Source organism: Onychomys torridus, chromosome 3, assembly GCF_903995425.1.
Source record: "Onychomys torridus chromosome 3, mOncTor1.1, whole genome shotgun sequence".
Classification (NCBI taxonomy): domain Eukaryota; kingdom Metazoa; phylum Chordata; class Mammalia; order Rodentia; family Cricetidae; genus Onychomys; species Onychomys torridus.
Genome location: NC_050445.1, coordinates 35,600,270 through 35,626,825, shown reverse-complemented (window position 1 = coordinate 35,626,825; position 26,556 = coordinate 35,600,270). Strand labels below are relative to the sequence as shown.

Below are 26,556 nucleotides of genomic sequence, written 5' to 3'. Positions count from 1 at the left end.
CGCCATCGGTCCTGCCTTCTCTGGCTTCTGGGCTAGAAAAGAGCGTTGGTGTTGGTGGTAGAGATGAGTCCTTGCTGGCTCCCACGGCCCAGGGTCGCCGAGGAGCGGCCGCTGCTTCTGATTCTTTGCAGGTGAGTGCTTTCGTTGTTGAATGTTACAGTTGGGAGAGTTTCTTTTCTAAGAGGCGGGGTCTTTTACGGTGCGAAGGCCAATTCCTGCCCTGCCCGGCTTTAGTATCTGGTGGGAATCTGATGCCCGTTCCACCTTCTCAGCGGGGACCCTCACGGAACCCCACCCCCACCCCCAGGTCTCAGCTGGCCCTTTCTCAGAATGCATCTTTCAGGAACAGTAATTCTGTTAGCTGGAGGATGAACCCACCAGTGGAGTGTTGGTGGCTTTTAGCAATGTTGAACTCTACCTCCTGGACGGCTCGGACACGGTGTGGCAAATTGTCTTTGCTAGTAGATTCCCTGGACGGCAGCAGGGTCTGCACTGTGTGTAGGTGGCAGCGGACCTGACCCTAAAAGTGTAAGTTAATAAGGGGAAGGAGGAAAAAAATGCCATGGAAGGCAAAGAGGTCTCATAAGTAGAGATCTCAGGAGCCAAATTACAGGTTCGGGAGAGCACTGAAAACAGCCCCCCACCACCACCACCACCATGTCCAAAAAGTGTAATTCCTTTTGTTCAAGGGGGCAGGAGCCAGCATTTCATTACAGTAGGTCAAAAAGCAATGCAAAATTGTAATTAAGTTCACTATTAGACTTTGCAGTTCACTATTAGACCTCTCTCCCTCCCTTCTAAATTAGGAAGGATTTATAGCTTGTGAATGGTTCTAGAATTTTAACTAACAGAATTCAGACTCCTTCAGAAAGAAATAAAAAAAAAGCTGTTACATTTTGCCAACAGGGACTGATGTTTCTATAATAAAAGCAGAAGCCATGTCAATTTGTCTCTAAAACTGTCCCCCGTGAATCCAGAGACAAGGTTTTACCCATTTTCCTGTGCTGTAGCAAACTCACACACTGTGAATACTCCCTGCATAGTGTTGGAATTTTAAAAGACATAATTCCAACAAATGGCATAAATAAAGAACAGTGAATTAAACTGGGTGTGGCATAATTATAGAACAGTGAATTAAGCTGGGCGGTGGTGGTGGTGGTGGTGGTGGTGGTGGTGGTGGTGCAGCACACCTTTAATCCCAACACGCTGGAGTCAGAGGCAGGTGGATCTCTGCGAGTTCAAGACCAACCTGGACTACAGAGTAAGTTCCAGGAAAGATGCCAAAGCTACATAGAGAAACCCTGTCTCGAAAAGCTAAAAAAAAAAAAAGTGATTTAGAAGCCATGGCCCTTTTAGTTTAGAAGTTGTTACTATTTAAGTGATCTTAAATGATTTCAATGCTGACTTTTGATTTTCCCTATCTTTTAAAAAAGCAGAAGTTATATTTTTGAGGCCCATACCCTCATTAAAGTCTACTTAAAAGTAAGGATGGTTAGACAATTTTCCACTACCACAAGGAAAATCTCACTGTATTAAAGGCTGTATAAAGTCTGTATCAAATAAAAGTGCCCAGCCTCAAGGCCGTGTTCTTTTGTGCCCATATTTAAACTGAACCAAACCAAGCAAATCATTGTAAAAAAAAAAAAAAAAAGGAAAAGAGAAAAAAATTTTAAAGGAGAGTATAGAAGTATAATGTAGCAAAAAAGAGTCATTTTTAATACTGTTACTCTGAAGCAACCACTATTAGTGTTTGGATTGTTTGATTTTAGTTTCTCTTCCTCTTTACCTTTTATGGTTTGTTGAGATTAATAGGGTTGTTTTAGTTTAAGTAGTGATTGATGCATCTACATTCACCATCCATGAATCCAGCTTTGTGTGTTTAATCCAGAGAACACAAAAGGTTGTACTGGTGGCTTCTTGAACATTCTTGAAATTGAAATCAAGTGTGAAGTGATATTTTTATGGAGAAACAGAACAAAAGGTATTACTCTCTGGGCATAGTGCCAGGCTCCTGTAATCCCAGGATTTAGAAGGTTGAGGCAAGACAATTGCCACAAACCTGAGGCCAGCCTGGACCACACAGTGAGACCTTGGATCAAAAGATATCAATAACGAAACACCTTCATTAGGAAAATATGGTGATAAAATCCTTTATAGATTTAACATTGACCTCTTTACTAACACATTTGGATTGCAGAACCTAACAGTAGTTGGTGCGCTTCTAGGACTGCACAATTCATTCCGCCTTCCCTTTCATCCACATTCAATTGCATTTTCCTTTGTTCTGTTCAGGTTTCTCCTCTCTAACCTTCCTTTTGTTACTTTATTTCTAGATTTTGAGTATCTTCATACCATCAGCCCAGTAGAATCACTTTGACGGGCCTGCAGTCTATGCCAATCTTCATGAGTTAGTTAAAGCCTAGCCCTTTCTGCCTCTCACTGTTTGGTAGAGTGCTTTACCATAATTCATATAATATTCCTTAACAGTCCCTAAGAGAGTGATAGTTTTGTTATTTATGTGGACATGGAACCTGAGGGTCCCAAGAATTTAATATATTCATGATCAAACTGTCCATAAGCTTCTGCCCCGTTTTTTGGCTTTGAACTTTTGGGATTTGATGGACACTGTATTGACAAATCTATCATCTTAGGGAAGTAGCCAGAGATAGAAAGGAAAAATCTTGAGTGGGTGTTTTGCACACACACTGGTGATTCCAGGCAGGCTGGAACAAGTACCACAAAGCCACATCTCAGTGCAACACATGTGTTATCTCTTCCCTGGAAAGAGAGATCTACCTGCTATAAAGTGTTGCCTTTGCTACACATTGTGGGGGTCGTTAGTAGATGTAAGGTTGATGGATGGGAGATTTTAGTGTCTGAGACACTAGAACTGCACACATGGAAAAGTTGCCATATCAGCCTTTAGGGAAGTAATAGGTGTTAAGTGCCATTAAGACTTATGTTTGAATTTTTAATACTGAGCTTGAGTGTGGGGAAGGCATATTTTGTTAAGATGCTTGAAACTCTATGGAATTAAGTTCTGGGTTTCATTTGCCTCAAGAACCATTCCTTTTTAATTGATTAGAGACTTTGGTAGTCTTTCTCTTTGTCCTCAATTAGAGCTGGCTCATCTTCCATAAAGTTAAATCCCCTGTGCAGTGGGAAGTAAAGTTGCTGAAAGCTGCACAGTAAGGATCTGGACTAAGAAAAACATCAGAGTATTCTGAGGTAGTGTGGGATATTTAATTCTTAAAAGTAAGCTTTGGATGGACATGATTCTGGTTCCGTGTCCCTTATTTGATATTACTTGACATATCATTGCTGTTTCAAAAATAGAAGGAAATAAAAGGTTTAGGTCCGTTTTGCACTGTGATCTCTCCATTTTTTCATGAGTCTTATGTGTATATTACTTCCCAGACACCTGAAAGAGGAAGCACAGTCCTAGCAATGTTAATTTGTAAACAGACGGGGAAAGAATGCAAAATTATGTGGCTTAGTAACGGATGCATATTATTATCTATTCAGGTTTCTCCTCTCTAATCTTTCCTTCTGTTACTTTATTTCTAGATTTTGTTTTGTTTCTTCAAGACAGGGTCTCAGTATAAGCTGGCTATTTTATAATGTTGGGACTGTCCTCTGTGAGGGGATACTTGATTAAGGCCAGAAATACTGGTGTGAAGAACACATCCAAGTACGAGGTCTAGCTAGGCAGGATTTGCATACTAAAGCCTCTGGTCCATTATTTTTATAGACCACAGATATAAATGGGTGGGTTTTTTTTTTTTTGGTTTTTGTTTATTTGTTTGATTTTTAGATTTTTTTGCATTTTAAATTGATGAAATTGACCTAGTAATAAAAATATATAACATGAAAATTATATGAAATTCTAATTTTGATGCCATCATCATTTACTCACATATGCATTGCATATAGATAAATACTGTCAGCCATAGAGACAAGATTGTACAATTGTAACTTAGTTATGACAGAGATCATATAGTTTCAAAGCCAAAAAAAATTCAGTTTCGATTTTTACAGGGATTATTGACAACATCTTAGCATCTCAGCTAAATTATAGTTTCTTTGTCTCTGATCTATCTTCTATATTCCTTTTTAACAGCATCTTCCTGGTCCAGGCTGTCATTATGTGTTACCAGGGTTACTGCAAAACTCCTCACAACTAATATTTGTACTTCTCTGTGAGTGTAAATGCTGCTTGGTCCTCAAAATTCATGCTATTCAGCCTTTAGTGATGTCTCAATATTTATAGAAGAGTCTGCATTCTTTGGCACAAGGTCCTCCTCGAGCCTTGGGTTCCAGTACCAGTGTAGCAGAATGGTTCAGGGCTTGGATGTGTCCTTGGGGCCCAGCTGATGCTGAATTGTACTTCTTCCATTTACAGCCCATGTTGCTTTAGGTAAATTCTTCCTTTCAGTTCTGCATCTGTGAAATGGGCATAATAGAAATTACTGCATGAAGAATGGTTGAAGGTTGGGACACACACTCTGCTGTGGTTAAGATCCCCACCAGCAGCACCACCACCACGACCACCACCAGTACCACCTGCACCGGCACCATCATAACATAGGTGATGGTAGGATAAAACAAAGATCCGAGACCAGAATGTAAAAGTAGGAGAGCTGGAGGAAATAGTACCAGAATCCTAGATTTTCCCTGAGGACCTAATGGGCTTCATAGGAGTCAGAGCAGCATGGGCCCTGAGAGAAGATGGTTTCCGTGTAGAAGTGACTAATCATAGTCTCTTGAGAAATCACTTCAGTAGAGTAGACAAGGCACATGTTCATAGAGGACTAAGAAAATAATGTCCAGGACTAGAGAGGTGGTGTAGTCCTATGCAAATATGAAGACAGATATGAGCTTTGATCCCCAGTATCTATGTAAAAAAGCTAGGCTTGGTGGTACGTGCCTATTATCCTAGCACTGGGGAGGCTGAGACAGGAGGGTCCCTGAGGCTTCCTGGACAGCTAGTCTTGTTTAATCTGTGAGATCCAAGTTTAACATGAAGTCATGTCTCAACAATAATAATGATGTGAAAAACAATAGAAGAAAACACCTGGCCAGCAACCTCTGGCCTATATACACACAAGTGCACATACATACACATAAAGCGCACACACCTGCCATAGCCACATGCACTCATAAATCATAAATTTGGTACACACACACACACCCTGCCCTGTGGTGAGGAAGAAAGAAAGAACACAGGATCTAGGAAAGCTCCATCTTTCCCTAAGAGTTGCCTCTACTATGTTCATACCGTCATCGGAATTCACCATCATTCTGACTGCTGCCCATAGTCTGGTGGCACCTTCTTCTCACGACAGTCTTACTGGTAGATGCTTGAGTTTGCAGCCCCTGCCTTGAACTTGTCAAACTGATAAGTGTCTCATATCTGTTGCTGAACATTTTTGGTAGGCCAACTTCAACAAATACTGAGAGCTGTCTTAAAGGTTGCCAACTCAGCAGTGCCTTTTCAGTAGGAAATGAGTTGATAGTACCACGCTGTAGAGAAGGAAACTTGGTTTACCTGAGATAGACCGTCTAGTTTCCTACTTTATCCTTTGCTCACCTCCTGTAGGTCAGAGTGAAGGAACGTGCATAGTTTTGTGGCTGTTCTGCTCCACTATATATATATATATATATATATATATATCTTTAGTAAAAAGGAAATCAGAATTGTTTTTTTTAAAAAACCTAGAAGCATTTGTAGCAGATTAAGATACCGGGAAGCTTGGTGGTCGGTATCTGGGTACTGATAATGCCGTTGCTGCTTGTTTGGTTCCCTTGATATAATTTGTAATCCAAAACTGATTGAGAAGTGCTTTAGCTTATAGAATTTGTCCGCCACGCCTGTCTTAGTTTCTTTTCCATTGCTGTGATAAAATTCTCTGACAGAAGCAACTTGAAGGAGAAAGGGTTTACCTAGCTCACAATTCCAGGTTACAGTCCATAATTTCAGGATAATCAAGGCAGCAGGAACGGGAAGCAGCTGGTCACATTACACCCACAGTCAAGAGCAGAACAGTGCATTAATGCATCCATGCTAGGGTTCTGTTCCCTTTCTCCATTTTCATATAGTCGTGGGTCACAATCAGAATGTCCCCAGCCACAGTGGGTGAGTCTTTCCAGCCTCAGTTACACAGTCAAGGTCATCCCCACAGGCATGCTCAGAGACCCATCTCCTAAGTGACTCTAGATTGTCAACTGTCAGTTAGCACTAAGATACACCCTCCTTCATTTGAAGGGAAAATTCTTTCACCAGCTCTTTAGCCTGGAGGCTTCGTGCTTGATGTGGCAAATTAAGGGTTGAAGTAGAGGAACAGTTGATAGCATGCTTCTCATTTCTTACCCACAAAACAAAACACATGATTTACAAGATCGAGTATGGTTTTCAGTAGGCCAGGGGCTTCTATTACTTGGCTGATGGAGGCTTTTCAAACAGGAGTATAAAAAAAAAAAATACCTCTCTTGGGGCTGGAGAGATGGGTCAGCATTTGAGAGCACTGGCTGTTCTAGAGGACCTGGTGTCGATTCTCAGTACCCACATGGTGGTTAACCACCATCTGTAAATCTGGTTCCAGGTTTCTGACACCCTCCTCTGGCCTTTGAGGGTACCAGGCACAGATGTACATGCTGACAGAACACACATACACACACACACACACACACACACACACACACACACACACACACACACACACACAATCTCTAACTCTGTGTACCACACCCATCCACATGAATTCATTGCTTGGTCTTTCCCGGATGAAGATCCTTGAAGCTGGAGCTTCATCCATGTGATTATCCCCTGGGCTTGCAGTCACCTGACAAAGCCACTGCTCGGAAGACTTTCATCCTCTTTGCCACCTTGATGCTCCTCTGAGGCCGAGAGGGTAGGCATTGTGCGGCCTCCCTGCAGTTTCCCAGCCTTGTGAGGTGCTTGCACCTGAGCTTGGTTCTTCTAGGCACTGGGTTTGCCCTTCCTCCATGTTCACCAAAGATTCAAACCTGATGCTCAATAAAAAAAGAGAAATTTTAATTCTAATTCGTGTAGCCTTTCAGCTACTTACAAACCACCTCAGCCACCACCACCCCTGTTCCCGAAGCCTTATTTTATTGACGCTTTTCCCCTTCAGACTCTCCAGGAATTACTGAAAAAGAGTACAATCTAGATAGAGGCTCCAGTGAACTCTGTCACTGCTTGTTCTATAACCGTGGGTGAATCACAGCTCAAGCAGGACTGAAAATCTCCAGTTACTGGAAGTTGCCAAGAGTGGCAGAAGCCAGGCCCTGGTGTTCATCTAATCTTTGCTCCCCAGTGTGGAAAAAACCCGGGTGGAGATGGAAGGTGCCAACTGAGCAACGTATGTCAGTCATGACCCACTCCTGTCCCCAGCAGGAGAGGCGGTCTGATGCAGCCCTGTCTGCAGGCTCTCCATGGGACAGAGTAGGCCCACAGATCTTTGGGGGAGTAGCAACAGCGTAAGGGTGTTCGGAATTGCCTTAGGGCTGCTTGGGCAACTCTACTAGCTTCTCACAATGTGTGGCTGATGTGGGTAGAATTTGTACAGGAAGCGGGAGGAGGAGGAGGAGGCAGGCCTTCTTATGGGCGGGGTTCCCTGCACTACCACAGACCTGTTCTGTTAATCTTTTCCTACAGGCAGCACCTCTCAGCTGCTTACATTTGATAACTTGTTTTGCATCCGGATTTATTCCTGCCAACAGCAGGTGAAAAATTACTTCAGTGACTACTACATTCGCTCTCGTTGAGGGCACTTATAATTCTGTTTGAGTGTTGAACCAAAGTATCTCCCCATTCCCTAGATTCGTGAGCATCAAAGAGTTGGTTGCCACCTGTCAGAGAGGTGTATGACATAGATGCAGTGCTTTCCTGAGTTACCATGTTTATAACGTCCATAATAAGGCAAGACTGGAAAAACTCTGAACCCCCAAAGGAGAGGGATGCTCTGGGTAGAGTCAGCTGCTAGGAGCTGGGCGTTCCCAGCCACCAGCCACTCTTTTTGAGATCTATAACTCGTGTATTTTGTCCTCTCCTTAATAAGCATAAACTGCCTACTTGTTGGGTAGAAACACACCATTAGGATGGAGTGCGTCATTTTAGGTCATACAATTAACATACTATCTAGCCATCAGAAACTTTTAAGTCAGCAGGGCTGTCTGTAATTATCTGAAGAGTGTGCCTGTATGTGCCATACATAGTATATGAACACCAGACGTTTGACGTCAAAACTGTTCAAAGGAATTTCAGTTTATCTTAGAAACTGGCTGGTGTTTAATTGTTCTCCATTACTGGGTAGTCATTTGAATAATGAATATAATTTGTATTTTTTTTGTCTTCTCTTTCTAGATATACTCCTGTTCTTGAACATCATCCCACTGAGAACACCAGGGAAGTTCAGCCACCAGCATGTCCAAGCACAGACTCATTGTACTGAGACATGGAGAGGGGGAATGGAATAAGGAGAACCGATTTTGTAGCTGGGTGGACCAGAAACTTAACAGCGAAGGACTGGAGGAAGCTCGGAACTGTGGAAGGCAGCTTAAAGCCCTGAACTTTGAGTTTGATCTCGTCTTCACATCCATGCTTAACCGCTCCATTCACACAGCCTGGCTGATTCTGGAAGAGCTGGGGCAGGAGTGGGTTCCTGTGGAGAGCTCCTGGCGTCTCAATGAGCGTCACTATGGAGCCTTGATTGGTCTCAACAGGGAGAAAATGGCTCTGAATCATGGTGAAGAGCAGGTGAGACTCTGGAGGAGAAGCTACAACGTGACCCCACCTCCCATTGATGAGTCTCATCCTTACTTCCATGAGATCTACAGTGACCGGAGGTATACTGTGTGTGACGTGCCCCTGAATCAGCTGCCACGTTCAGAAAGCTTGAAGGATGTTCTGGAAAGACTTCTTCCCTACTGGAAGGACAGGATTGCTCCTGAAATCCTAAAGGGCAAAACTGTTCTGATATCTGCTCATGGGAACAGCAGTCGAGCCCTCCTGAAATATCTAGAAGGTACTGCCTTTCCATCCTGCTTTAGAGCTTGCTTAGTGTTGCAGTTGGGTCTTCCTCTAGAAAGTGACAGCACTTTTCACTCCGTATGCCCCTTGTCACTTCGTATTTAAGAAGCCACCATCCCATAAACCAAAATTCCTGTAGTTTTTATGGTCATCGTGGCTGGAGCAGGAGTTTTCAGACGTCAGTGTGCGCCAGTCAGGTTCCGGGGAGTTCAGTATGACAGAGCTGTGGGTTGGGCCCTGGGAGTTTCAGAATCAAGAGGTACACTTAAGACCTGGCATTTCTCAGCAGTTACTGGTGATGGCTGCTGCTTTGGGGGCTCTGCGCTTTGACAAGCTCCGATCTGAAGGGTCCTGTGGTTTCTGCTGTAAAATGAAAAGAGGCTAAGAATTGAGAATAGATTTATCTGAGCCTTTGAAGTAAATTATCTAGAATTCCGTTTTGTCTGTTTCTTCCACTTTCAAACTCTTGTGGCTGTGTTTGCCGACCTGGATTTCCTGAGCGGTTCTTTTGTTCCAGTTTTCCAGACTAGGCTTAGTCACTGCCTATGAGAATGTTAGAGGGGGGAAATCAAACAGCAGTTGGCTTCTTTCCGTATCTCTGCTAAGAGCCTGGAGAGGAGCAGAGCCTCAATTTATTTCAGTCACCTGATGTTGTGTTCTAAACAAGAACTCTCGAGGACTCTGGGCTCACCATTTTGGGGTGCCAGTGATTGAGGGTGATAGTTCTCACTCATGCTCTCCCTTCACTAATCCCATGGCTGTGCCTTGGATTGTTCTGCACCACATGCCCCTGCCTCATCACTGGCCACACACAGCTTGCTGGGGGTGAATCCCTAGCTTCACCCTTCCTTCCAGCTGCCTCGCTTTCCCTCGAGAGACCGCAGGATTGGAACAGTGTGAGGTTGTGCAAAGTGTAGCAACACTAAAAGTTTCTGAGTGCACAACAGTGACAAAACTAATCCACACTCCGAACATGATGACTCTGAGGTGTCGAAGCATGTGGCTTCACGCAGCCTTGGTTTTGAACACACAGGCAAGAATTAAGCATCAGTATCTTCCCAGGATGTGAAGAAATGGTGTCTTGAAGAACAGTGTTTCTTCCATATTGCCTTTGTCAATCTGATGGGATTTCAGAAGTTTAAAATTCATTATGGACATATCCACTCACCGATATAGGAACCCAGCCTTGTCTATTGTCTTGCATGTTGACTTTTCAGAAGGTTACGTTTATAGAGCTTCATGTGCTATTTGACAAATTCTTAACCTAGCTTTTCTCCAAAAAATTGAATGAATTTCAACTAGTTTAGGGGGAACATCTCAACTCCCTCATAGGAATCAACAGTTGGAGTGTGTGTTTTTATTATGGCAGTTTACCTCATTGCCAGTTTACATGACTGTCGTTACTTACTCCACAAAGCCCATGTCAGATGTATAGTAATCATCTTCATGTAATTGCTATCACCTCTTGCTTTTAGAATTGCTCTGGCTCAGACAATAAATTATAAAGTCACCTTACTTTACTGATATTTTCTTAATATTAGAGTTAATGACTAATCTGAATTCATTAGCATTGATTGTCTTTGAAATGTATACTTCTTGTAAACACAAAAGTTGCCAAATTGCTTACACTAATTTTTTTAAAAGGTAAAAATGCTTGTTGTAGATGCATCTGATTCCTACTCATGCTTTCCATAGGTATTAATATTTCTGTAAAAATTTTCCCCTATGAAATAGAGTCTTGCAAGGGACTGGGGAAACTTCTCATATTGTCCTTCAACTGCTTGGCAAACATAAAGCATGTTACTGATTTTAAAACCACTTTCTTCATTGTTTAAGAACTAACTTGGAGATGGGAACAATCTGCAAGAGAAGTAGCCATAGTATTGTTCTTTAGAAGTATGCGCGCATCGTTCAGCCGCTCTCTGATCTCCCGTGGTAGTGTGTGTACTTCAGCTGTGTGGCTGTCGATTCTTAGGGTACTGTTTTGCTTCTCGTGTTTTGGTACTGCAGTCCGATCCCCACTGTGCTTAGAAGACAGGTCCCAGTGAAGTCGCCCCAGGAAGCCCCAGGTAACTTGGCCATGACAACCGTTATCTTCAGTCAGAATTGTTAACTCTGCCCCAAATCCAACTTGCTCAGCTCCTACACAGGATTGCAAACAGGATTTTTTCGTTTTAAATTTTTTTCCTGAAAAATAGCTCTTTCCTTGATTATTCTTTATTCAAAACATTATAGTGTGAGCAGAAGAGTCAAGAGCACCCCTAGCAGATAAACCACTTTTTTAAAAAGGTAATTTAATGCAAGGAAGCAAGTCTTTAATTATTGCTGCCATTGTAACACTGTGGTCTGTGAATGGCACTCCCTGGCACAGCTGTACAAAGAGGCCTTTTTGGGAGCCCATGCTTCCTGCCAAGCATAGTCCTAGACATTTTACATAGATATCTTGTTTCATGTAGAAACCTGAATATGGCTTTTAGCTCCCTGAAAAGCAGCAGCTCAATATTAGGTTTTGTTCTGTTTTTACTGTCTCTATATTATATATATATATTTCATGGGATCAATCACTGATCAGTAAGTTGCTCCACTTAATGAACTGCTTCAATTAAAACAAGCAAGCTTTTTCACATCCTAGCACCATGGATGACTCCGTTACATCATGCTAAGTGAAAGAAACTTGCCTGAGAATGCTGTGTACTGCCTCACCCCATGCATGTGGCATGTGGAAAGAAACCAGACTGTGAGGACCAGGCAGAGAGAGGTGTGTGGCAAAAGGCAGGCTGCATGACGGTAAGGGACCTTGGGGGCAGGAGCTGCAGGGCTGTCGGGCGTCCTCACTGAAGGTGTTTATACATCTATATACAAAACTTAACAGAGCTGTATTTTACACATTTAGGGTAAATGTAGTGAAATTCTTCAGAAAACACCTACTTTATCCAGCTAGTGAAGTGCCCTTAAATTGGGACCTCATTTTTTGTTCCACAAAGTAATCATCTCAGTGTGATTGTCAGTAGAATTAGGTGAAGGTTACTTAGCACACCTCCCTGTGCCTTTGAAAACTCACCATTTTCAGTCTTCTGGACTGCTCAGTGCTGACTCTTCAGCGTCTGAGCCATCAGCAGCACAGGGCACCCTTTACAGTCCTTCTTCATGAAAAGTTAGTTATATGAAAGATGCTAGAGGTTGCTTACATTTTTTTTTTTTTTTTTTTTTTTGCTGAGGATTGAACCCAGGACTTCACACCTGCCAGACAATTGTGCTGCCACTGAGCTACACCCTATCCCAACTGTATATTTTGTTAGTCTTGCTGATGTTACTTATATAGATTGTGAACCCTTCTAATAATGGCTCTTCATCACAGACCTATGACCCTTATTTGCCACCATGTGGTATAGCATTATGCTTTCATCTGTTCCCCCCACATATACACACACCCGTGTCTTACAACATCTAGTCTAGGAATAGTTTTATGAACCTCTCCGAGCCAATACATGCAGATAATTCAGTTGACGACAACTGTTGTTGATTGGAAGTTAGCTAACATTCTTACCTAAGGGTTGTCAGCTTAGGAACCTTGAGGCAACATCTATGCTGTCATATTCCTGATGGATGAGCCTGGCCTGTACCCTGCCAAGTGACTTATGTATACAGAATCTTGACTTGTAAATTGTATGTAACCTTGAGGCCACTTTACTTTTAACCTGAGAATGATTAATACTTTCAGAAGACAAAACAAGGCATGGGATATTGTATAGTAAGAAAATTCCTCCTGGGATTACTTTACTGGTTTGGGGAAGCATAAGTAATTACCTGCACGTTGTCAGTAAGCCCGAGTTAAAGCAGGTCCCACCCCTGACTGGCTCAGATACACTCCTCGCTAAGCTGCAAGAAAACTTCCAACACAGGCTAGAGAGCTAAGAGCATCCTGTCCAGCACAGATCCAGACAGGCGTGTGTTTCTTTTTCTTGTGGTTGGCAGAGTCACTTCCTGTTTGTTTCCCGCTGCTCCACACTGAAGGAAAAAGCTGGGTACCAAACCATGTTGGATGTGGTCTGCACCTTGCCGGAGGAAATGGACTGTTTAGTCTGGGTGTAAGCACAGGATTAGGCAGTCGCAGTCTCTAGACTGGGGTAAGAGAGTGGCAGGCAAGACTTTGTGTAAGCCTTGGACCTTGTCCCTGGAGAGCTGTGTGCAGCTGCATACACAGCAAGGATACGGTGACTTGAGATGAGAAACGGGAGGAAAGGTCAGCAGAGCTGGTTGCTGATGGAGTTGGTCACCTTTGGCATTTAGTGTGATATTTTCAGAATCATGAGTTCAAGCCCTCTTTCCTGGGAGGCAAATAGTTGCTTAGTAGTAGAATTCATCTTTCTTTTTATGTAAAGCTACCAAATCTGTAATAACCCTTATTTTTAAATATCATAAGATTTTAACTATAAAATTTAAAGGTAAATTTCTCTCTCACTTTATTTTAAATCAGCAGCTGTTAGCTTACAGTATATAATACCCTGTTTTCTTTGCTTCCCCCAATCTGTCTTTAAGTTGTATGTATGTGAAATTCAGATTTTAAGGACCTAATATTAAATTTAGCTGTATGGTCACCTGTAAAGTACCAAACCAGGTCTCTTCTTTGATCCCTTACTGATAATAAAAGAATACAGAATTCTTATCACACAGGTCCAGCTGGAGACTGGGTGGGGAATGGGTGGAATCTCCCAGTTGAAAGGGCTGACTGGAACTGTTTTTTGTTTTTTGTTTTTTGTTTTTTGTTTTTTGTTTTTTAGTCCCAGAATATGGGTTTTCCTTTTGTCCTGTAACAAACCCTTCTGTGTTCCCAGTGAATGCTGCTTCTCTCATTTCATTTCCTGCTGTTAAAATTGTAGGCAATTTAGAGAAAAGCCAAAGAACATCCAGAACACATTTAATTTGGGCTTGATTAACACTAGGTATAAACACCTTTTTGTTCCAGGCTAACCAGCCTCCTCAGCACACCCCCACCTCCTTTCTTGTTCAGTTCATAATGGGAACAGTCTTTAATCAGGACTTCAACAGTAAAGACTAGACTTAACTTGAAAGCCAAAAAAGTTAGAATTCATTCAGTTCAACTATATGCCCAGTCCCGCTCTTGGCCCAGGGGCTAGAGTATGTATGAATAAGTGAGGTCCTGCCTGCTGTGGATCTTAGGTCTTTCTTCTAGTCTTTCAGAAATTTAACCAAATATTTGGCAAGACCTTCCTTGGAGTACTCTCATGCAAAAGTTAATACTGCCCAGTCTTTAACCTTTATTTCTTTTAACCTCCAATCACATGTAAAAAGTGCACTCATAGCAAACCCAGTTGTGATGTACTTCATGTATTTGATGGACCATATGTCTAAATATTCCTGCATCCTAGCAGGCAGCCCCTGAAAGCGCTGTGCAGACATGGATTATATTCTTACCAGAGTCACAGAGGAACAGGTAGAGCAGAGTTCTCAAAGAACTCATAGTCCTGGCAGAAGCCAGATGTGTTCAGGCACTTCTCCCAGAAGACGGTGAGTGGAGCATTGCAGTCAGAGTAGAGTGTGTGTCCTGTGTCCCATCTCTTACAGTGACTTAGAAGGGGGTACTTGTAAGTGCAAAGTTGGCTTTCTGAAGTTACTCCTGCATAAATACGTTTGTTTAAATTTCTTCCCATTTTTGATATGGATTTACTCCCTTGGTTTTTTCCCTAAACTTTCATTATTTCTTATTTGAAATACTTCAATCGTTTCAATTAGTTGTGGTGATGGTGTAAGTATCGCAGTGCTTGCCTGGATGTAATCCCAGCCCTCCAGAGGCTGAGGTAGAAGTCAAGGCAAGCCTGCGCTACTTTGTTAAATGCTAAAGACACCAGGTGTGTGTGTGTGTGTGTGTGTGTGTGTGTGTGTGTGTGTGTGTAAAGTAACATGAAGAGAGGGCTCCAGAGCGATTGTGATGGAAAGAAGATAGAGTAAGGACTTGGTGTCTTTTCTAGAAAACGTTCTTGGACTCTAGTAGGTGTGAGCTAGAGCCTGGGAATGTAGCTCAGTAGGTGCAGCACTTGACTAGAGTGCATGAAGCCCTGCTGTTTGATCTCCACACTGCATAAAGCTGGGTGTGGTGGTGTGCAGGCTTGGAGTCACAGCTCCTAGCAGGTGGAAACAGGAGAATCAGAAATTCAGAGTCCTCAGCTACAAGGTGGGGTCAGGACCAGCCTGGGCTGCATGAGACGTTGTGATTTAAAAAATAAATGACTAAATAAAAAATAATAATAATCAAAACCTTGACTAGTTACCAGACAGGGGATGTGCTGTCTGGCTACAGATTTTAGCTTCTGTTTGCTGTCCCAGTGAATACATGTTTCATAGTAGAATGCAGAGTTCCTCTTGTGCTAGTTTTCTTTGGTTGCATGCAGTGCAGCTGCATTGTTCCAGCTTTGGGAGTTTGGCTACTCGGCTCTCTTGGGATGAAGCCTTTAGTATATGCCAAATCTTAGTACCAAAGTAATGGCTTCCCTGTGGTTTTTCTTAATTTGCTATTTTAAAATATCAGCTGTTTAAGTCTCATTGCCTGATTATTAACCTGTCTAAGTATTTTAAATATTTGTAAGTAATTAGTTTACTATGTGAATGGGTCAAGGAGTTATTGAAATGGAATGTTAACTTCATTGAAAACACATCATTTTTCTTAAAGCTCTCTTGTAGTTAGTGACATACTATGGTCTAGGGGCTTTTGTACACAAAAATGAGTCATTAAACTACTCGAGCCTGGGCCATGGACTCAGCCTATTTTATCCAGCTGTGTCTAAGTCATACCATTGAGACCCACGTGGTGTGTTCTAGGTACCTCTAAACCTGGCCCATGCTCCCTATGTTTTGAGCTCAGACAAACCTGCTCTACCCCCTTTCCAGTGAGAACACTGGGACTAATGTCCAGTTAGTACCCAGCCTTTCACCAGAGCAGAGCAAAAATGAAAACATTCTCTTTTACCATCGGTGTTCGAAACAACAATGGATAAGGTGGATGACCAGGGCTGAAGTACTGAGTCTAAGAATGGTTCTTTTTTTTTTTTTTTTTTTTTTTTTTAAGATTTATTTATTTATTCTGTATCCCTGCAGGTCAGAAGAGGGCACCAGATTTCATTACAAGTGGTTGTGAGCCACCATGTGGGTGCTGGGAATTGAACTTAGGACCTCTGGAAAAGCAATCGGTGTTCTTAACCACTGAGCCATCTCTCCAGCCCGAATGGTTCATTATTATAGCCTTAATATCTTGTGATTTGAACAGGCTCATTTAGCCTTTGGGATCTGCTTAGTATTTTTAACAGCTTTACTGAGCTGTAATCTACATGTAACTGACCGTTAGTGTATAATTGTCCTTAAGTAACCATAGAGGACTGGTTCCAGACAACCCTGCAGTTACCAAAATCTGTGGGTAGATGTTCGAGTCCCTTACATGAAATGACATGGTATTTGTGTATCACTTACGCACGTCTCCACACTCCTCAATGTATTGTGTATCATGCACGTCTGCACACTCCTCAGTGTCGTGTGACACCTAGAACTGTGTGAATCATTGTTCTGCGCTAATGTTTAGGGACTGACAAGGGGAAGGTTTAGGTCTTTGGGTACAGATGCGTTTGTTTCCACATTTTCATCTGTGGCTGATTGAACCCACATGTGGGGATCCAGTGGACACAAAGGGCAGCCTGTGTCACAGTCATCAGTCCATCACACAATGAAGTTTAGAAGGAAGGAGTGGGGTCAGCATTGATCAAGGGGTGCTAAGCACAGCTGTATCAGAGTGAGAAGTTGTGATGTGTTGTTGCATAGAGGAACCTCAGTAGCTACTATGTTCTGGATCACTTGGAAAACTAGAAGAAAGGATTTTGAATGTCTTCACCATAAGAAATAATGATAATAAAATAAAATGTAAGGCAGCCAGTTTGTTTAACTTGATTTAAATGTAGATACAGACTTTTCATTTCCTCCAAAGGAAACTGTGTTCCTATTCTGTCAGTGTTTTGTTCTCCTAGCCCTGGACAACAGTTAACTTTGTGTTATTGTGGATTTATCTTCTCTGAATGTTATCTGTGAATGGATTTGTACAATAAGTAGTCTTTTGTGGTTGACTTTTAAAAAAAGCAACTATTGTTTGGAACTGAACCCAAGGTCTTATGGATTCTATGCAAACACTACTAAAATCTATATTCCCACTACAGTGTTTTCAAGGCTTATCCATATTGTAGCATATATCAGTACTTTATCCCTGTTCAAAATTAATATTCCATTGTACTCTTAGCTGACTTATTGTTCATTGGTTGATAGTAGTTTTGGCTATTAGCAGTAGTGCTGCTGTGAGGTGTTATATATAACTTTTGATTTGAACATCTGTTGCATTTCTCTTAGGCATATGCCTGAGGAATTTCCAGACTGTGTTCCAAAGAGGCTACAGCCTTCTGACCTCCTGACTTTATACTATGTTATAATTTCTGTGCATCTGTGAAAATGCTTCTTTATAATCTAACTTTTTCTGTAGTTATCTCCTTGACACAGAATGGTATCTCCTTGTGGCTTGGATTTGCGTCTCCAGGAAAGCTGAGGATGCTGACCATCTCTCCAGTGCTTTTTGATGGTTTATGTTTGGAGAAATGTCTGTTCAGATATTTTGCCTATTATTTCATTATGTCATTCTTTTTTTTTATTTCTTGTTTTATCTTTTTTTGTTTTAATAAAGATCTTATTTTTAAAAATAACTTTCTTGGCAGTGCTGAGGCTTGAATCCTGGGTCTTATGCATCCTAGGCAAGCCCTGCTACTGGGCTTACATGCCCAGTCCACATGAGTATGGGCGCTGAGGGAGGCCAGAAGTGTTGAATCCCCTGTGGCTGGAGTCCCAGGTGGTTGTGAGCTGCTCAGTGAGTGTTGGGAACTGAATTGGGAAGAACAGTAAGTGCTTTTAACCACTGAGCCAGCTCCCCCAGGCACTGTCTTAATTTTGAGGCATAGTAGTTCTTTATGTAGTCTAAATGCAGGTCCCTGTGATATAGCAACGATAAATAAATAAAATTATCCTGTTCTCTGCTTTGTCTTCATCTTCTTGATGGTGTCCTTTAAACCCTAGACAGTCTTACACATAGGTTTCGTTTTTTCTTCTTTTCTGTTGCTGTGTTTTAGTGTCCACTAAGAAACATTGCCTTCTTCATTCAAGGCCACGAGGCTCTTCCCCTGCCCGTGTTTACTCTGGTCTGTGCTGTAGTTTCAGCTAGATCTCTGCTCCAGTTTTAAGTTAATGTCTGTGTGTGCATATCCTGTGTGGAGTTACTCCTTCTGCACTTAATTGACTTAGTACACGTGTAGAAGTTAATTAACTGAAAATGTGAAGGCTGATTTTGGTCTCGCTTCTCCTCAGTCTGTCGTCAGTCCTTAGGTGAGAACCGCGCATCACCCTCAAGTACTGCAGTCCTTGGGCTCCAGTAGACTCCTAGTAAGTGTGGAAAGCAAACACTGAATTTTTCACTTTCGGATTTGCGCTATTCAGAGTGCTTTGGATTTCCCTGTGAAGTTTGAGTTTCTCAGTTTCTATAAAAAGATTTGAAATTTTGTTAGAGATTGTGTTGGGCCTATACATTAACCTAGGGAAAATTGCCATCTTCTGTGTGTGCATTTCTGTGTGTGTGTGTGTGTGTGTGTGAGAGAGAGAGAGAGAGAGAGAGAGAGAGAGAGAGAGAGAGAGAGAGAACATGCACACATACAAATGTGTGTAAAAGCCAGAGGTGAAATTCAGGTATCTTCCTCTTTTGCTTTGCTGTTCCTCTGATTGATTGGTTGATTGATTGATTGATTGGGGTTTTTTTTAGATTTATTTATTTATTATGTACACAGAAGAGGGTGCCAGATCTCATTACAGATGGTTGTGAGCCACCATGTGGTTGCTGGGAATTGAACTCAGGACCTCTGGAAGAGCAGTTGGTGCTCTTAACCTCTGAGCCATCTCTCCAGCCCTGATTGGGTTTTTAGAGACATGGTTTCTCTATGTAGCTTTGGAACCTGTCCTGGAACTCACTTTGTAGACTGGGCTGGCCTCAAACTCCCAGAGCTCCGCCTGCCCCTGCCTCCCGAGTGCTGGGATTAAAGGCGTGCACCACTGCCGGCCCCACCTTATTTTTGATGCAGTGTCTCTCATTGAACTTGGAACTCGCTCGTCAGGGTGGTCAGTGCCTGCGGAGATGAGCTTGTTTCCATTCTTCCAGCACTGGGGTGACAGACTGTACTGCCATCTACAGCTTCATCCCTGGGTGCTGGGGACTCCAACTCAGTTGTCGTGCTCGCATAGAAAGCCTTCCAATCCATAAACATAGAATTTCTTTAAACTAGATGAAATATTTAAGTCATATGCTTTTACGTTGTCCCAGTCCATTTTTTTAATTCATTGGCTAATTGATTCTGATTTGAGTCTTTCTTATATTACTGTGAGTAGGATTGTTTCTTGATTTCACTTTCATGTGGGTTTCTGTGCTGGTGGTGGATCGTGAAACTTAGCTTGTTTACACTGTTAGTTGCCATTGTTGAGTGTGTTTGTGTGGAGGGGGATGGTGGTCTTGTCGTTTGCAAATCAATGGATGTACTTCTTTTCTAACTTAGGTGGCTGTTACTTCATTCTCTTATTTATGCCCTCTAGCTATAGTTCCTATGAAGGGTGACTAGAAGTGTGACGCTGAATCTTAAAGGAAGGTCCTGTCTCCTAGAACTTAGGTAAGGTCAGTGGTTACAGGCCTTGTAGTGTGTGTGAGATGCTGGTGGACATGCACACGTACGTAGTAGTTCTGTATCTCCTGACAGACTTTAGTGTGAGATCCTGGGGGACATGGACACACTCTCTCTCTCTCTCTCTCTCTCTCTCTCTCTCTCTCTCTTTCCTGTGTCTTCTGACACACTTAGTGTCAGATGCTGGTAGACATGCTCACACACACACACACACACACACACACACACACACACACACTTCTATGTCTCCTGATACTTTAGTATGAGATGCTGGTGGACATGCACACATACACATAGTTTTGTGTCTCCTGACACACTTTAGTGTGAGATGATGGTGGACATATACATACACACACACACACACACACACACACACACACTTCTGTGTCTCATGATATACTTAGTGTGAGATGCTGGTAGACATGCACACACACACATATAGTTCTGTGTCTCTTGACACACTTTAGTGTGAGACGCTGGTAGATATGTACACACACACACACACACACACACAAACACACTCCTGTGTCTCCTGATATGCTTAGTGTAAGATGCTAGTGGACACACACACACACACATATACACACACACACTCTTGTTTCTTCTAATATATTTAGTGTGAGATGCTGGTGGACATACACAAACACACATACAGTTCTGTCTCTTGACACAGTTTAGTGTGAGATGCTAGTGGACATACATGTAGCAGGAATATTAAATTGTCTTATAAAATCAAACCTTAGACCAGTTTTTGGGGTGAACGCTGGAAGATAAGAAAAGCAGAACAAGCCACAGCCACCTCACCTCGCCAGTTCCTCAGCTGATCCTGTTTCCTCAGACTGGAAGCCTCTGAGTCCTCATCCAGAATGAGTCTCAGCTGAACTGCTTCTTGAAAGCCTGAAAGCTTAACCAGCCAGTTCCTGGTTTTCACGCCTTATATACCTTTCTGCTTTCTGCCCTCACTTCCTGGGATTAAAGGCTCACTTTGTGGGATTAAAGGCGTGTGTCACCCTGCCTAGCTGTTTTCCAATGTGGCTTTGAACTCAGAGATCCAGATGGATCTCTGCCTTGGGAATGCTAGGATTAAAGGTGTGTGTGCCACCATCTAATGGCTGTTCTGTTCTCTGACCCCAGATAAGTTTATTTGGATACATAATATTTTGGGGAACACACACACACACACACACACACACAGAGTTCTGTCCCTTGACACAGTTTAGTGTGAGATGCTGGTGGACACACACACACACACACACACACACATACATACACACTCACTTTAGTCATTTCAGACATTTTTACTAGCTATCAACTGATGAATTGAGTTATATAGAGGAAATATATATGGATTAGATAAATCTTTAAGTCCATCTCTTCAGTTCAGTGAGCACTGTGCTTGCCCATTAGAAATACAAAGCCGTGCCTGGTAGCTGAGTGGAAACAGTACTCAGTGTCCCCCTGTTTCTCATGCCTCTAAGGTACCTTTGCTTTCCCTGCCTATTAAAAGTAAAACAAAGGAATTTTGATGCTGAAAGAGACTATCCTCTCCCATTGAATAATGAAGTAGTTCACTGTAGGTAAAAGCCGCCCAAGAGAGTTAAGTGCTGTTTATATGAAAGGCTGTTGGTTACTGGGGGGTTGGGCAGGTTGGGCGCCACAGCCTCCAGGGCTTCCCCTGAACTTGGGAGTGAGTGGCAGTGGGTCTAACCCTTAGTGGTCCTCTGGCTCTGGTCCATATGCTGATGAATCTACTGCCCTGCCTCCTCCAGGGCAGCCATGTGGCAGCTCCTGTAAAGACAACTAGCTGGCTTCTCACTGATGGAGTCAGAGGGCCCTGAGAATCTGGGGCAGTCATCTCCCTGCCGAACAGCCGGGGCCTGAGCTGAGTATATCTGCTCTTGCCAGCTTCTGTTTGTGGTGGTAATCCTGTGTGATGCAATGTGAGGCAGGGGCTTGGCAGTCGCAGCAGTGGTTCAGCTGCATTCTCTTTAAAGAGAGTTCGTGGATGGGAAAGGGAAACATTGCTGCATTCTTTCCTGTATTACTCTCCTTTGAGCCCTGTCTTCTACCCTACAACCTCTCTATAAATGCAAGGACACACAGAGAATATGAGTGAGTGCATATGAATGTCTCGTTATGAAGGCTCCTTCCCTGACTGCATAGGATGTTGAAGCCTGGGGCGGTGTGCTTGGCAGAAACAGCTTTCTAAAGTTGCGAGTCTCCCCGTTGTTCCAGAGCTGTGCAGATGTGGGTAGTTTGTGCTGGGCCGGACATGAATTTGGGATAATAAAGAGCTGCTGCATCATCAGTAGGGACCCAGTACGGTGATTCTGTAATTCTTGGCGGGTACACACAGTTGTGACTGGTGACTAATTAGAATAACAAGGGGCATTTATAACTGTAATAGTCTATTCTGCCACTGCCAAGTAAAGACAAGCCCTTGCCCTCCTCAGAACTTCTACACTGGATCCTTTCCTTTCCACAGAAGAGAGGCCGGGGATTCAAGTTTACACGGCTGGAAAGGCATGGAGTTTTTCTTAAAGAGAGGGCTGCTTGCTTTTTCTACTTTTATTGATTCTTTATGGATTTCACATCATGCATTCCAATCCTACTTATCTTCCTGTCCCCTCAAATTCGCCCTCTGCCCTTGCAACCTCACCCCCCAAAACAAAACCAGATTTAAAAGAAAAACCAAAACTTTTTAAAGTTTAACCAAAACTTAAAAAAGAGAAGAATTAAAGATAGGTTTTTAAAGTAGGTAATTTGAAAACTTTTGCTGCCTTTTAATTTGCTGGTCTCTGACTCTTTTTCTCTTTACTTTCTCAGCCTATTTTGAACTCCGATTTTAGTTGCTGTGGGTACCTGGGTTCGAATCCAGGCCCTGTCATTTACCCTGTGAGTGATCTTGAGTTGTTCGCTTAAGTTCTTTGTGCCACAACTCATTGTTGGAGAAAACAATAGCTTGCTTATCTCCTCATGGGCTGGCAGTGATTAATTCGTGAGTTATTTACTTCATAACATATAAAAGTGCTTAGAAAAATACTGTCCTGCAGTATGATGCCAGGATTCTGGATGTTTAAGTTAAAATTAGTTGTAATAATAAAATTTTACAACCACAGCCACTGCCCCCCCCTCCTGTAGTCAAAGGTGGGTGACCTATAATGTGCTTGCATTCAAGTACCAAAGGGCCGTCCCATGCACACACCTTCCTCCCTTAGCAGGTGGGATGTTAGGGCAATAGGAGGAAGAGGCCTTGTTTGCAGGGGCCTGCAAAGTCTTTCCTGCTCCTCTGAGCTGTGCTTCGTGGCCCTCTAGGGGAGAAGTCAGTCCTGCTTCACTAGGTTTAGCCCAAATTCATTAAGTACTGGAAAACCAACCACATTCTAATCAAGTGAATTAGATTCTGTGCTTAATGAAAGAAAAGCCCTGATTTTTTTTTAAAGATTTATTTATTTATTATGTATACAGAAGAAGGCGCCAGATCTCATTACAGATGGTTGTGAGACACCATGTGGTTGCTGAGAATTGAACTCAGGACCTCTGGAAGAACAGTCAGTGCTCTTAACCTCTGAGCCATCTCTCCAGCCTGAAAAGCCCTGATTTTCAGACTAGTGTTCAGAAGACAGTTTTCTGTTTTCTTCAGCTTTAGATAAGAAACAGCCAGGAACGAGTTGCCCCAGAAGGAACATATAGTTCTCAGACTTAGCGCTGTCTAAGCTTTGTTTTAGTTTCTTGGTGTCTTGAAGCCTAGCTGGGACTCCTCATGGTTCGGGGCATGGCTTTAGGCACGTAGTTAATATGGGGCAAGTTCAGTGTGCAGACAGTAAAGTAGGACTTCCTCCAGGTTCGTCTGTTGTTGACACCGTTTCCTCTCTCCTGCTCAACAGGTATCTCAGACGATGACATCATCAACATCACTCTTCCCACCGGAGTTCCCATTCTGCTGGAGTTGGATGAGAACCTGCGTGCTGTTGGACCTCATCAGTTCCTGGGTGACCAGGCGGCCATCCAGGCGGCCATCAGGAAAGTGGATGACCAAGGCAAAGTGAAACAAAGCAAAAAATAAAACTTCCCCAGTGTGGCCAGAGTGGAGTGCGGTGTGTGCCCTGTGGGTTTCTCTCCCCCACTCTCCCCATTTTCCCCAAGGCTCGGCTCTGTGGTAGAGTGTGTAGATAATTAGGTAATTTATCATGACCTTAGGATACTGAAGAGCTTTCAGCTTAAGCCTAAGTTAAATTTTCTGCTACTCCTGTTTGAATCAGGTTCACAGACTAGTAGCCAGTGGGGTTTGACCAGGCTGCTTTATGAGTTTTGGAGACAGGAGAGTAACCAGTGGAGATAAAACCATTTCTCACTTAACAAGTCATTATTGAGTTACTACTGACAGGCACTATTCTAGTGAGCAGTTCACCTTGTTATGTAGCAATTCTGGGATGAGTAGTGCTGTGGTAGTTTAGACCAGAGGCCCATCAATGGGAAAGCCACAGATGGGTCCTGCAGAGGTAACCAAGTACCACATAATGCCAGGCACTTTGATTTCCCTTAGCCCATGCCACCCTGTTTGCCAGCAGTAGAAATCGTCTTGGGCCACTAGAACGACCAGGATGTGCACAGCTGTGGCAGTTTATGTTCTCTTTCTGTTTCCTTTTGAGTTTTGAACTTTAATCTTTGGATACTTAACAGATAGTTTAAAATAAAGTTTTGTGATTGCAAGCAACATGTGCAAAGTGTCTCAGTGTGTGACAAAATCTAGGGCGGCCTCTGAACCTGTCCTTGACGCTGTCTCCTGTAATGCTCCAAGGGTTGCATTTGCTTCAACACAGGCCACTCCTGAGTTGAAGGCTGGGTTGGGGAAGGAGATTGTGGTGCATGTAATTTTAGTCACCTGATCATGGTGATGGGTATATGGGAGCTTCTCGTGTACATTTGCTATTCCTCAGCTCAGTACAACAGATTATGGTGTGTGCCCTAACTGAGGTGGGCTGTAAACCCCCAGTGTGACTCTTGTCCACAGTGTTTGTTCAGGTGCTGTGACATGTCAGTCATCTTTTTTCTTTTTTAAGCTGTTGCCTCCCTGAATACAAGTCATGGGCATTAGGCATGATCATGTACAAGTGTTGTAGTCACAGTAGTTACCATAGCTCTTATCTTCTTTTATGGTTTTCCAAGAGGAGATTCGTTTACTTCTATCTTTTTGTATTAAAATTGGTCGTTGACAGAAACCAGTCATAAACCCTTGCTGCTCCTTGGTATCCAGCTGGTTTTTTTTTATTTTTGATTCAGTATCTTTAGGAGTTGGCGGAAAAGATGGCTGAATCGTTGAACAAGGCATTTGGAGTCTTAGAGACGTCTATAGATGATGTTTGCTAAGACTTTCTGATATTTACTGTTTTTGAGATTTGACTGAAATATATGTGAACAGAAAAAATATTAATGGGGGAAAATCATGTAAAATTACTTGTAACAAGTGCAGGGCTTCAACCTCAGGACAAGCTAGTAAAGGTCTTTTCTTTGCCTTGTTAGCTTATTCCTGGGATTTCCGGAAGTGGCTTACATGCACCCTAATCTTGGCCTCTTTCTGAAACTGGGACAAACACGAGTCCCTTTTCTTCTTCTAAAGCAAAGGAAGACAGCCCTCTGTAAATGTGGTCCCTCGAGTATGTCGTGAGTTCCCCGGGGGCAGCTTGGCAGGTCTCCTTCACTGTGTCTAGTGTGGTAAGATGAGGCAAAAGCAGCAGCAGCAGGTGTGTCCGGTGAGTCATGCATCCCGAGACACTGCAGATGTGTCTTCTCAAAGGGGTTCTGTTCCAGAAGATGAAGGTTTTTACACTGTGTAAGAGTAATGTTGCCACTGAGCTAGCCTCGCACCCTGGGATCGGATTTTTTCTAAAGTGTGTTGCCTTGGCCACAGTGTGTGGGAAAACCAGGGAGATCTGTTTCCAGGTTGCTCTTTGCCTCCTGTCAGCAGGTTGTTTATTGTCTTAGACTCTTGCCCACTCTTAGTGAAATGCGGTGTCTTCCTTCTGTCCCTGCGGCTCCTCCCAGGAGAGGTGTCAGATCAGGAATCCACCCTCCTTGTAGACATTTTTTATTCTGCAATGGTGGCCCTTTGTTTTCCTAGCCTCTTTCTGTTTTGATAAAATGAACCGGAGGAAAACAGAATTACAAGACAGAAGCCTCCTCATCCACAGTGTCAATTTTAGTCATTTTTATTCTGTAGCTACACATAAGAAGTTTCACAACGTCAGCTCCTCTTAGAAAAAGGCTTTCCTTCTCATAGGAGCACCCCATTGTTTCCTCAACAGGCTGATCCTGGTTATATGTTCCGTTTTTATCTTCTCTACGGTTGGTTTGCTGCAAATTTGGGGCTCACTGAATGCATTTGTTGCATTAAGCCTTGCCTCACAAGAGATCTGGTTGTGATAGATGCCAATTTAAGCTAAGGTTTTCACATTGGACTATGAAAGAAGTTTAAACCACTGAATCCAAGGCAAATAAAGAAAATAAATAAGATGAGTTTATCCCGTATCTAACGGCAAATAATTTGACAGAATTAAAGGTTGAACTGAAGTAATTCTGTAATTGATCATTGCTCAAGAGTGCTGTGGATGAGTGTGTCCTCCAGAAGATGTGTTAGAAACGTAACCCCCAAATTCCTGCGTTGATGGTTTTTGGAGGTGGGGCTGTTAGAGAATTAGGATTAAGTGAAGTCATGAGAGTGGGCCAGAGGGTAGTTTTAGTGGA

The 26,556-nt window shown here is 42.8% G+C and overlaps 1 protein-coding gene across 1 annotated transcript; it reads left to right on the top strand.

Moving 5' to 3' along the window:
• Positions 1-24,531, top strand: Bpgm (bisphosphoglycerate mutase). Its single transcript, XM_036182790.1, has 3 exons — positions 1-131; positions 8,387-9,047; positions 23,700-24,531. Exons 2-3 carry the CDS (start codon positions 8,447-8,449, stop codon positions 23,876-23,878), a joined length of 780 nt encoding a protein of 259 aa, XP_036038683.1. The 5' UTR covers positions 1-131; positions 8,387-8,446; the 3' UTR covers positions 23,879-24,531.
• Positions 24,532-26,556: the final 2,025 nt, after the last annotated feature.

Bases quoted from the DNA above. Each gene is read 5' to 3' on its own strand.
- Bpgm (XM_036182790.1), top strand. From the start codon at position 8,447: ATGTCCAAGCACAGACTCATTGTACTGAGACATGGAGAGGGGGAATGG. The intron at 9,048-23,699 runs GTACTGCCTTTC...CCTGCTCAACAG, and splicing joins CCTCCTGAAATATCTAGAAG to GTATCTCAGACGATGACATC.